Source organism: Vigna radiata, chromosome 8 (genome assembly GCF_000741045.1).
Source record: "Vigna radiata var. radiata cultivar VC1973A chromosome 8, Vradiata_ver6, whole genome shotgun sequence".
Lineage (NCBI taxonomy): Eukaryota > Viridiplantae > Streptophyta > Magnoliopsida > Fabales > Fabaceae > Vigna > Vigna radiata.
The window spans coordinates 2,025,019-2,035,998 of NC_028358.1; the positions used below are offsets into that span (position 1 = coordinate 2,025,019).

The window sequence follows — 10,980 nt, forward strand, 5'->3', positions numbered from 1 at the left end:
TATGATAATTAGGATAACTCTAGATACAATATAATGACGATAAATAGGATAATCCAAGTCACAATATAATCATGATAAATATAATAACCTTTGACACAATATAATGATGATAAATAGTGTAAATATCCTAATATTCTCCTTCAAGTTGGAACATACAAATTGTATGTAATAAACTCAAGTTGGAACATACAAATTGTATGTCCTAACCTCAAGTTGGAACATACAAATTGTATGTACTAAGCTTAAATTATTTGAGAGATCCCCTACTTAAGTACCACTTCAAATAGGTGGTCATATAATGTAGGACCCCTAACAATAACACTTCTTTTTAGGGCCAATATACTCGAGAACAATATAATCGAGGTAGTATATAATATATTATATATTGTAGCAACTATTCAACACACAATGTAGCAGTTATTCAACACAAATACAATATACTGGACAAACAAAATTATTGTAATTCATGTCAAACAAGTTTAGAATAAAAATAATCATATGGGATCATCTAAATATTGATAATGATGAAAAGAAAACATGTCCTCCACCTACAAAAAATTATTCAACAAAGAAAGTAATCTTGAATCATTCTTTACCATATCATAGTTCAGCATCCAAATCACATTCTTCAAAGCCTTGTTTTGCTGTCACAAACTCTCTTCTCTTTATTTCAAGAGTTATCTCTACTTCAATCATTTTTGTTTTCAAAATATTTTCTTCCATCTTTAAAAAAGTCAGATTGTTCTCCAGAGTAATCACATTTTCTTCCAACCTTATCACGTTCTCAACACGAGGTTTCGGCCATTGCAGATCAAATCCAAAGCTCTGAACTTCTTCCCATATAGTTTGGAGACGATGATCATCTCCATGTCTCTAACCCTTTTAGTCCTGAGAAAGAAAAGAACTTTAGCCAATGTTATAAAACACCATTGAATAAAACTTTTAGTTTTTCTCTTCTTGCTCTCTGGAAAGGAGGATATCGGGAACAAACTCCATTCAATAGAGGAATAAAGTCTTCCTGCAACTCCAGTTGGTTTATGAAGCCCGAGGCTGAACTCCCACCATAATGAAAATACAATCTTGAGATTCTTCAGACATGATCAAGAAGACAACAGAAGAAAAGAAAAGAACCAGAAAGAAAAGAGAAACGAAGTCTTGGAGTCAAAGTTAATATAGCGGTTCTACGCTCTATGCTAAATAGGATTATCTTTTGACACAATATAATAATGATAAATAGGATAAATAACCTAATAATCTCCCTCAAATTGGAACATACAAATTGTATGTACTAAACTCAATTTGGAACATACAAGTTGTATGTACTAAGCTTAAATTATTTGAGATAGATCCCCTGCTTAAGTACCACTTCAAATAGGTGGCCATATAATGTAGGACTCCTAACATTAGCGCTTCCTTTTAGGACCAATATACTCGAGCTAGTATATAGTACATTGTATGTTGTAGCAGTTATATTAAATATAAAATTGTCGTAGACAATTTGATATTAATTGATTGGACATGATGCACATTTCATAATTTATGTATGGAATTATTCAATAATAATAAATAGTTAAAAATATTTTTCGTGGTTACAAATATTAATGTGAAGGAATTTGTTTGAAAAAGAGAGAGGGAGGGGGAAGGGTTCTTACGGAATTGAAAGTCGCATGAAGTTGACGTGAAGTCATGAGAGCCTTTGTTTGTTGTCTCTTCCTGGCTTGGTCTTGAAAAAACTGGAAGGGGAACCCACAGAGGATCTTGGAGTTTTATGGTTTTTGGTGTGGCGTGTTAGGTTGGCAGTCTTCCCTTACTGTTATAAAATTAAGATAAGTTCGTTTGTTATTTTTGTTTATAAAAAGTAGTTATGGATAAATATTTTTATAGACGTATGTAGCATTACTTTCCTACCGTAATCATTATTTTTGTTTATAAAGGATATATTACTAATATTTTTAGTATTTATTTAATCAATTGACTTTTTACCTTTAAAAACTAATTTTAAACTTGGAATCAATACATATATATTTTTTTAACTTAAATACTTGCATCTTTGACAAAGACAAGTTTGGATGAATATTAAAAGATGAACTCCCACCATAATGAAAATACAATCTTGAGGATTCTTCAGACATGACTAAGAAGACAACAGAAGAAAAGAAAAGAATCAGAAAGAAAAGAGAAACAAAGATTTTGGATTCAGAGTTGGAACTAACGCTCTAGACTCTATGCTAAATAGGATAATCTTTGACGTAGTATAATGATGATAAATAGGGTAAATATTGTAATATTCTCCCTCAAATTGGAACATACAAATTGTATGTACTAAACTCGAGTTGGAACATACAAAATGTATGTATCAAGTTTAAATTATTTGAGATAGATCCCCTGCTTAAAGTACAACTTCAAATAGGTGGTCATATAATGTAGTACCAGTTTTCTTCCTAGCACAAAAAAAATATTACAAGGTTCGTGCACCTCTTCATCAATTATTACGAGGTTCGTGCGCCTCTCCATCAAGTATTATGAGGTTTGTGCACCTCTCCCTCAAATTTTACGAGGTTCTTGCGCCTCTCCATCAAGTATTAGGAGGTTCGTGCGCCTCTCCATCAAATTTTACGAGGTTTGTGCGCCTCTCCATCAAGTATTACGAGGTTCGTGCACCTCTCCATCAAGTATTATGAGGTTCATGCGCCTCTCCAAATTAGGTATTATAAGGTTTGTGCGCTTCTCCATCAAATTTTACGAGGTTCGTGCGTCTCTCCATCAAATTTTACGAGGTTCGTGCGCCTCTCCATCAAGTATTAGGAGGTTTGTGCGCCTCTCCATCAAATTTTAAGAGGTTTGTGCGCCTCTCCATCAAGTATTACGAGGTTCGTGCACCTCTCCATCAAGTATTATGAGGTTCATGCGCATCTCCAAATTAGGTATTATAAGGTTTGTGCGCCTCTCCATCAAATTTTACAAGGTTCGTGCGCCTCTCGATCAAATTTTATGAGGTTCGTGCATCTCTCCATCAAGTATTATGAGGTTCGTGCGCCTCTCCAAATCAATTATTATGAGGTTCGTGCGCCTTTCCATCAAATTTTACGAGGTTCGTGCGCCTCTCCATCAAGTATTACGAGGTTCATGCGCCTCACCACCAAATATTATGAGGTTCTTGCGCCTCTCCATCAAGTATTATGAGGTTCGTGTACCTCTCCATAAAGTATTACGAGGTTCATGCACCTCTCCAGCAAATTTTACGAGGTTCTTGCGCCTCTAAAAAAAAAGGTTTCAATTCATGAGGTTCATACACCTCTCCAAAAGTTCATAGGGTATGACACACCCTCCACAAGTGTCACAGCTTTTCTGCAAAATTCAAAAGGTTGCTACACTCTAGAGGTAATCTTTTCCAAAGTAAGAATCTTTCTCCTTTGCCATCCAATTGTACTATCCCTTTCATCCATATAATCTTCAGTTGAAGTAATTACATCCTCGCACTTCTTCGTTTCGACTATGCTGTTCCAAACATCCAACCAAAACCATGTCAGGATACACCAAACTAATGAACCCCAAAATAAAAACACAATGAAGATATCTTACCTTGTAATTAGGACATCCCCAAAATTGTTTGCCCTCATTCTTAGCAGTTTTTGCGACTCTTAATATGGCAACCTCTCCACAATAGCACACATGGCTGGCAACCATTCCTCTTGATGAACCACCACATGAGGTCCCCCATGAGCAAGACGAACACTGATTCATTAACATTGCCTTGAGGAAGAACACAATAATGCTTCATCCACACCTACAAAACAACCCCAATCCCAAACAGCCAATTTAGGGCACCCACCTCAGAAACAACAATCTTCAAAAACAATGATTTTCATAATGTTTTAGAAAGAAGATCTTAGGGCAAAGGAGAAATATGAGCTCACCTACTTCACATGACCTCCTTCGGCTAAGCTCCTTGGAGATCACCTCAGTTCACCTACTCCAAGTCCTTCAGCTAAAGTGCTTCGAGCTTAATATATTAGGCCAATTCCCTTTGGTTTTTTCTTTTCCATATTAAAACATATTTTCATATCTGTCATTGCTAAAAAATATGTTTTTGTCACGCTGGATAACTCATTTGCCACATCACTTAACATTTAACGTTGTTGCAACCTACTTAATGGAAGAGACCTAATTCTAACAAAATTAATAACATGGAGACCAAATAACTTCATTTTTAAAAGCGGATATAAAACAGAAATTCAATCTCCAACTTGGGACTAAAAAGATATTTAAGCCATTAATAATCTATTTTTTTTATAGTTTTGAAAGTATTCTTAAACTTAGATTAGTGAGTAATATTTAAAAACATTGTTGTAGTTTTAAAATTCTAACAAATTCAGTAACACAAAAATAAAACACAACAAATATTATCTTCATCTCTTGGTCACAAAAGTTAAGATTTTATCTTATGTTTAATTTTTCTATTTGGGTTGACTTGTGACAAAAATGTAAAACATGATATTGATTTGCTTTTATGAATTTTGCAATTAAAAACTGCACAATAAATATAGTTTAGAGCATCGTTTGCTGATATATATTTGAAAGTATAATATGATTATAAATTTATTTTTAAAACTAGAAAAAAGAAATTGTAGTTAGGTCAATAAAATTATGTCGCTTTACAGGAATAAAATAAGCTACATTCAAATTAAAAATAAAATATCAACTATAAAACAATTAAAAAATTATTTCCTACTTTGAGGGGCTAAGAATAATTTTTCAACCTTGAGGGGCTAAACAATTATTTTTGAATTTAGGAGAGAAATAACTTATATTACGATTTTACATCAACAAGTATAACATGAGCATTTTATTTTATTTTATTTTCACTTAGGCTTTACCATGTATATTTCTTTTTTTCACTTCTAAAACCAGGAGATTCGGGTGCAATAGTTCCAGAAGTGAAAAAATTATCAACCAAAATCTGAATGTGGACAAAATATTACAATATCCAATGTATGTGTTTAAAAGGTCATAAAATTCAAATTCAGTGGGCATTTCTATGGCCTCCTCAAACCCAGTCAAACATACTTATTTCTTTCAAAAAATGTACAAACCTCATCAACTTTGGTCAACACTTCAAAAGAATGGAAATGGTAAGCAAAAGGCAGCTACAAAAATCCATCACACGTAGTTTAGTCAGAAGTTCTGTTCTTATGTAAATAATCAATTATTAACAATTGAAGTAGGGTGAGAAAAGCATAAACTAGAAGATGGAAGCATCACCAATATTAAAGAATTGCAAGAAAAATGAAAAAACATGGCATGTCTATATTTGCACAAAAGAATTTAATAAATGAATTTACATCACCGTACATGGCATGAATTTAATAAGGTAAAGGAACTAAAAATATCAATATGCAGGGCCATCCCTTCCTCAGTGATGATTTGAATGTGTAAAATAGAGATTTTGAATAGACATTGCATGAAGCGTGAGAAAACTTGCAGCAATATGTTATGTACAACCTCGCATTGAAGGATCCAACAAAACCATACGAACGAGAATGGTCGTATGTCACATCATATATCCAAGTTTCACCAATCAACCATCAAATTACACTCAACCTCACGTAAAAACAATAAAACAACACTGCACAATACACAGGTTTTCACGATCCATGTGGGAAAAAGCAAAATCTCATCATGGTGGTAGTAGTACTAGTGTTAATGAAATTCAGTTTCAATTTATGCTCCCACATTTGACCAGAGAATTGGAAGGTTAATCGCCCACTTGTGTACTTGAAACGCATCTCCATGGTCTTGCTCGTGTTCCCTTGTCTAGGAGCATCAGCAAGCCAACACTTTCAGGCGGTAGACCAAACATATACCTACAGTCACAAACATTTTAGGTGATGAACAATTTCTTCCCAAGGATTTGATGGTCGGTAATAGTAATAAACAAGGTTGTTCAACTCGTGAGAATCCGATAAAAAAAATTAGTAAGAATTTATTTTAGATAAAAAAAATTATATAAATAATATTTTAATTCAAATAAATCCACAAAATTAAATAATTTCAAATAAATAAAATTATAAAAATATTGTTCATATAAATATTATAAAACATAAATTAAAACAAAAATTGAAATATAAATTGAAATGTAAAAAACGTGTAATCCTGGGATCCTCTAATAATGAATTTGATGCTGTTCCAAATATGTTTTTTCAGTGCAAGACATAAAAACCAAACAGTGTAGTAGAAGGCTTTCTTTAGAACTTAAACACAACAACATTCTAGTTATCAGAGGCACACGAACAGTGCAGTGATCACTTTGAAAACAGTAAAAAGCTGAACTTAAAAACATAAGAATTGTGAGATGATAACCACTGCTGAGTGCGAAACAGAGGCATACGAAGGAGGCCTGCAACCACCCCTAACAGGGAGATGGTGGGCGACGACAAGTGAGACCACCACTGACTGCAAGGCACACGAAGGAGGCGCACAACCATCACTGATAGGGAGATGGTGGGCGACGGCAAGTGAGGCACTCGCAATGGCAAGTGAGGCACTCGCAACTGTGAACGAGCACGCTCACGACAGTTCAAGCTAGGGTACAAGTGAGACGGCAAAAGCTAGGGTGCAAGTGAGACCGCAAGAAGGAACGAAGAAGATGAACCGCAGGTGAATCGTGAGAAAGGAACGAAAAAGATGAGCTTCGTCAATGGCCCTAAATCAGAAAATCTAATGTGGTGCGCCAAAAACAACTTTGTTTCACATTTTAAAAATTTCTTCACAAACTTGCCAAAATCAGAAGCAAGTTCAGGATTTCAAGCGAGTCTAACAAGTTCACCAACAAGCCTACCAATTCTACACCATTTCCGAGTTTGCTTCCGAGTTAACTCAAAAGTACTAAATGAAGTTGTAAACTCGACCGAGTTAACTCGCGAATTTGATAACCATGATAACAAAGATTACTCCTTCCATAACAAAGTTAAAACAAGTTAAAGAACCTATAAACCACCTTACAAGAAATAGTACATAGAATTTTTAGCTACCGGGAAATCAAAGATTGGGAAAATCTATTCTCATTCATGGAAATGGTTTTGACCAAGTTTTCCATGAAAACATTTTCATGTGGGAAGGTGGGAAACAAACTCTTCCAATTTGAAATAACAAAATTAAATGAAAGAAGATGCAAATTTACACTTATTAAAGCATTTAATAGGACAGTAAACTAAAGATTTTGCTAAACTAATATAAATATTGCCAGGAATATATTCCACTATCCAAACAGAATTTAGTAATACGTAGGAATCATGATTGCAGGGTATGAAAAAATTTCTCTTCTATCAAACCACACTTAAGATTTTCTGAGATTATGGATTTATGGACTTGGCCTACTTTGAATCCACGATTTTATTCTATATAAGCTGTTTTTGGCTTTTGATCATTAAAAAAATCTAGCTTCAGATTTAAAAGCGTTCCTAAGAGAAATTAGAAGTTTTGCAACACAGTATTATTAACCGAAATTTATTTAAAAATACAAATATGGATGGAGCTCACTTTTATTTTAATGACTCTCTAATCTGATTTTGCACTTATTCATCAATTTTAAGCAATAGTAGTGTGTTAAAAGTGTCTTTGCAATTGTGTTGCTAGCAGCACTCCTCTTTCTAGATTTGTTGGTCCAACAATCCCTTTAAGGAAAAGAAAAACGCAAAGAAAACGAACCAAACTCCAAGTTCAATACATATTAAACATGCTCAAAACTTTGATAATCCAAGTCCGCCACAGTCAAGTTTCAGAGGCAGATGATGAACCTCGCAATATAAAGATATTACTCAATTCTTAATATTTTATTATAGGCGTTATGATTCATGAGGAAAGGCCACTAGAATTGAAAAAATGCATTATCTTTAGAATGATTTATGGGTAAAGAGGTTGAGAATCATGCCAAAAAACAATTTGAGACCCACTGAACATAAAAATGTAGTGATAACTTACTTGCTTTGATGAGCTCTCTTTCTCCAGAAAACAACTGAAGAAACCCACTGAACACAAAGAGATGAAATGGCATAAGTTTTATATTCAATTCAAAGATTTCATCAAAATATATGCATGTTTTCAAAATCTAGCACAAACCAACTTTGTTAGCTGAGAATCACTTGCAACAAATTTAAACTGAGGGGCAAACAGTGATAAGTAGGATGATGTAACAGCTTAATTATCTAAATGCAACCTTGGGACAGACCCAAAAGATGGATAGGTCAAACAGGACGTGTACTTCCTCATCATATATATGCAGAAAAACATTCATCATATATTTGTGCTGTAAGTAACCATTACGATAATTAAATTACCTTAACAATTGAAAATAATGCAGAGTTGCCTGCAAAACTAGGTTTTTTTGCCATTTTTCTTTGCGGTGACATCTCTTTGCACAGATGTTGAGCTATTTCCTTCAGCAACACAAGTTGTGCTTTATCCGTGCGCATTGAAATGATTGCCTGCCTCATTGATTCCCTATCAGCCTCAAGTGCCTGCAGCCTCATGTAAAGCTTCTTTACGTAGGGATCCTCAAATTCAGTAGCATGATTCCCTGACCCCATTGGAGTGGTTGCATAATCTTCGTAATCAATAGTTTCAGCTTTAGAATCTGTGAAACCATTATATGGTGCGCCACTATGAACAGAGTCAATTGTATAAATTCTGTCATTCGTATCATCACCTTCTGATACATTATCTACCTTGGAAGCTTCCTCTGACTTCGAGAAATAATCTCTCTTATTGTTATTATTGCGCTTGGGAGAATCCATGGTAGACTCGGGTCCTGTTTCTTTAACCATCCCACCAATTGATGTTGAGTCAGAGGAAAGTTTCCTAGAATGCTTATTCCTTCTTGGAGACTGTCCAACAATTACTTTCTCTAGACTATTTTTCACTGTAAAATCCCCATCCATCTGGGTATAAGTGGGAGTTTTCTCCATTTGAGAAATCCTATTTTCCAAGCTCCTCAATTGGACAGTTGGAGTTTCACCAAAAGCATATTTCTCTATATCCGTGTCATCGATATCAGCATCTGTAGCACCATGCACCACACTACATTTCAAAGGAGGATATTCATAGGGTGGAAGTTCATATTGGTCACCCTCGGCCTCCTCCTCGGTAAGACCAAAACTCATCAACCTGTGCTTGTAAGCCTGAACTTCACAAGTAAGTGACTGAATGATCTGTTCCCTCTTGTACAATAAATCTTCCAAAGATAGAAGTTCCTCCTGGTCATGTTGCATCTTCTCCTCCGAAAATCGCTTGAATTGGCGCGCCTCCATTTGAACCTCTGCCTTTTCCCTCTGCAGCCTCAATATCATTGACATGGCCTCATTAGCCGCAGTTGATGAAGAATTTCTCTCCTCCTCCAACTCAGCATTCAAATCTTGAATGGTTTTCTGCTGCATACTGACCATCTCACGCAAGGCCACACATTCATTCTCAATTTCGACCTTTGCAAACGCCGGCATGGCCAGTTGACCATCCATTTTGAACTCATCATGCTTTCGTTTAACAGATCGAATCCAAACCCCCGAAGATTGAGCTAACGTCGAGCAACCACACCCACAATTGCAACATTTCAATAAATCCCTGGAAGATGGAACTACTTCCGAAGCCATAGATCAAAAATGCATAAAAACCCTTGAACCACTTACAGTCACCAACAACGTTTCTCCAAATTCAAAAACAAATCACCTTACAAAAATACCCATCAACCGAAAAAAATTGGTATTTACTTCAACATCCCCTCGGTCTTCGCCTCCCACTTGTCAATCAAGTACCCATCGGATCAACAAATGAGGCAAAAAAACCTGCAAGAAAAAACATAGAGCCACCCTGTTAAATCCAATAACAATAAAACTAACAACCAATACAAAAATTTCAGAAAAAGCAAAAAGCAAAAGCATCCAAAGCAAAAAAAAAAAAATACAACCCGGAACTATAAATCGAATATTTTTTTAATTCCCCCTTTTCAAACGACCTGAAATCCTTATCCCGAGCCTTATTTCTCCATGCCCAAAAAGTCAAAACCAAAAACTTCCCCTCCCGAAAAGAAATAGAACCTACCTTTAAGGTATTTCCGTCGACAAATCAATAGCAGGCGCTGCGAAGGCTACAAGAAGGAGACAACGACGCAAATTTTTCCAGAAAATTAACTTGCTCCGGATAAAATTAGGAACAAAAAAATGAAAAAAAAAAAAAAAGTCCAATCAGCAAGCAGCAACCAATCCTGAAACAGTTGAATCGTTGTTTTCTTGGAACGAAAGAATGGGGGAGCGGGAAGGGTGTTTGGTGGGAAGGAAAAGACGAGAGATAAAAAAACAAAAAACGAAAGAGAAAGAGGGAATTTATTATTTTTTCAGAAACCCTAGATATTTTAATTGGTGTTTTGGGAATTTGTTTTATCTGGGTTATCTGATTTTTTTGTGTGGGGGAAACTGTGGCTGATTGATCTCTCTCCCCAAAGAGAGAGAAAGAGAGAGAGAGAGAGACAGAAAAGAAGAAAGAGAGAGAAAGAGAAATAAAGGAACGTTCAAATTCCTGAGTTGTTTCAATGACCTATGTTGGAATTTACAACTTTTCTTTGCTTTTTTATTTGTTATTATAACAATTATATATTATCATTCCTTTTCTTTTTTTCAATCATTTTTTTCTCATCTCATACATTTATAGATTTAATCTCTAATTACTCATCTTAAGAAAATTGTATTCAATAAAATAAATCTTATTTTTTTCTTTGTTCCATCCAACTTTATGTTAATTTCAATTTTAGATCTAATAATTTGATATATAAATAGGCATAAATTACAACATATGTTTTTTTTTTAAGAAAATAATATTATTTTAATATAGCTATTAATTTATAAAATAAATTGATCCATAAATTTATAAATAACTTCTGACTACATATATTTAAATCATTAATGAAATAACTCAATTTAATTTTAATTAATT

General features: G+C 34.5%; 1 protein-coding gene across 1 annotated transcript; it reads right to left on the reverse strand.

Moving 5' to 3' along the window:
- Positions 1-5,468: 5,468 nt before the first annotated feature.
- LOC106772439 (myosin-binding protein 7-like) lies at positions 5,469-10,560 on the reverse strand. Its single transcript, XM_014658837.2, has 4 exons — positions 10,093-10,560; positions 8,337-9,836; positions 7,981-8,027; positions 5,469-5,864 (listed from the first exon to the last, which is right to left on the reverse strand). Exons 2-4 carry the CDS (start codon positions 9,642-9,644, stop codon positions 5,756-5,758), a joined length of 1,464 nt encoding a protein of 487 aa, XP_014514323.1. The 5' UTR covers positions 9,645-9,836; positions 10,093-10,560; the 3' UTR covers positions 5,469-5,755.
- Between the last annotated feature and the right edge of the window lie 420 nt (positions 10,561-10,980).

Bases quoted from the DNA above. Each gene is read 5' to 3' on its own strand.
- LOC106772439 (XM_014658837.2), bottom strand. From the start codon at position 9,644: ATGGCTTCGGAAGTAGTTCCATCTTCCAGGGATTTATTGAAATGTTGC. The intron at 8,028-8,336 runs GTAATTTAATTA...CTTTGTGTTCAG, and splicing joins CATTATTTTCAATTGTTAAG to TGGGTTTCTTCAGTTGTTTT. The intron at 5,865-7,980 runs GTAAGTTATCAC...TTGTGACTGTAG, and splicing joins AAGAGAGCTCATCAAAGCAA to GTATATGTTTGGTCTACCGC.